The following is an 898-nucleotide window of genomic DNA, read 5'->3' on the forward strand; positions in this document are numbered from 1 at the left end:
ATGATTGCTGACATTGTCAGGGCAAAGGAAGAAGTAGAAGAGAGAAAACTTGCTGAGCAACGACAAATTGAACAAGCTCTCCAAAAGAAAAAAGAAGAAGAACGAATTAAACAAGAAGAATTAAGGAAAGAACTGGCAAAAGTCAAAGTTCCAGTAACTAATAGAAAAAATCATTTTTCTAATAGAATGCAATCGAGAAAGGAGCAATTTTTGAATCAATCGGAAGATAAGGAGAATTGTTCCCCTCAACAAGTTGAAACAAATCAACCAACAGTTTCGAAAAATGTTCAAAGTCTCGATGTTATGGAAACCATTTCGAATAAGGTTGTTCTAAGAGAAAGACCAAGAAGAAATACAACACCAATCATGATGAGACCACAAGCTCTATTAGATAATTCTATACCTGCATCTCCTCGTTCATTATTCCCTCGCCAAACACAACAAGTTTCATAAAAAACCTCACTTTGTTAAATAGACCGTGGGAGGTGAGAAGGATTGACAAATATTTTTATAAAAAATTTAGAAGTCACTCAAAAAACAAAAATTTGTTAAAGTCGAGCCGAAGGTTTATTGGACCAAGAGTGAGACAGTGTGTTCAAAGTATCAATTACCACTTGTTCTTCTAGAAACAAGTACTTCTGGGTTCTTGTACATGAACTTTCGCTTTAATGTACCAACAATTTCAAGTAAATGGGCAGGCACTTATCTAGATGATGTTTTGGCGAGGTGAATGTAGTAATGGCTGGTGAGGAAGGAAGCAAAGGGAGAACTCTCCTCATGGTGGCTTCTCAAGGTAGCATGCTGAAGGTGGGAATACCAACCAATATACCTATTTAGCAGGGTGATGATGAATTCATGATGAGTAATTGTTGTTTGTTGTTTTTTTTTGTTGAATATT

At 36.0% G+C, this 898-nt stretch overlaps 1 protein-coding gene across 1 annotated transcript; it reads left to right on the forward strand.

Annotated features, from left to right (window-relative positions):
- On the forward strand, positions 1-453 carry NAEGRDRAFT_54844 (uncharacterized protein; the record flags this gene model as incomplete). Its single annotated transcript, XM_002668274.1, has 1 exon — positions 1-453. The coding sequence occupies one exon, from the start codon at positions 1-3 to the stop codon at positions 451-453; it is 453 nt and encodes a 150-aa protein (XP_002668320.1).
- Positions 454-898: the final 445 nt, after the last annotated feature.

This window comes from Naegleria gruberi (genome assembly GCF_000004985.1).
Source record: "Naegleria gruberi genomic scaffold NAEGRscaffold_421, whole genome shotgun sequence".
Lineage (NCBI taxonomy): Eukaryota > Heterolobosea > Eutetramitea > Acrasida > Naegleriidae > Naegleria > Naegleria gruberi.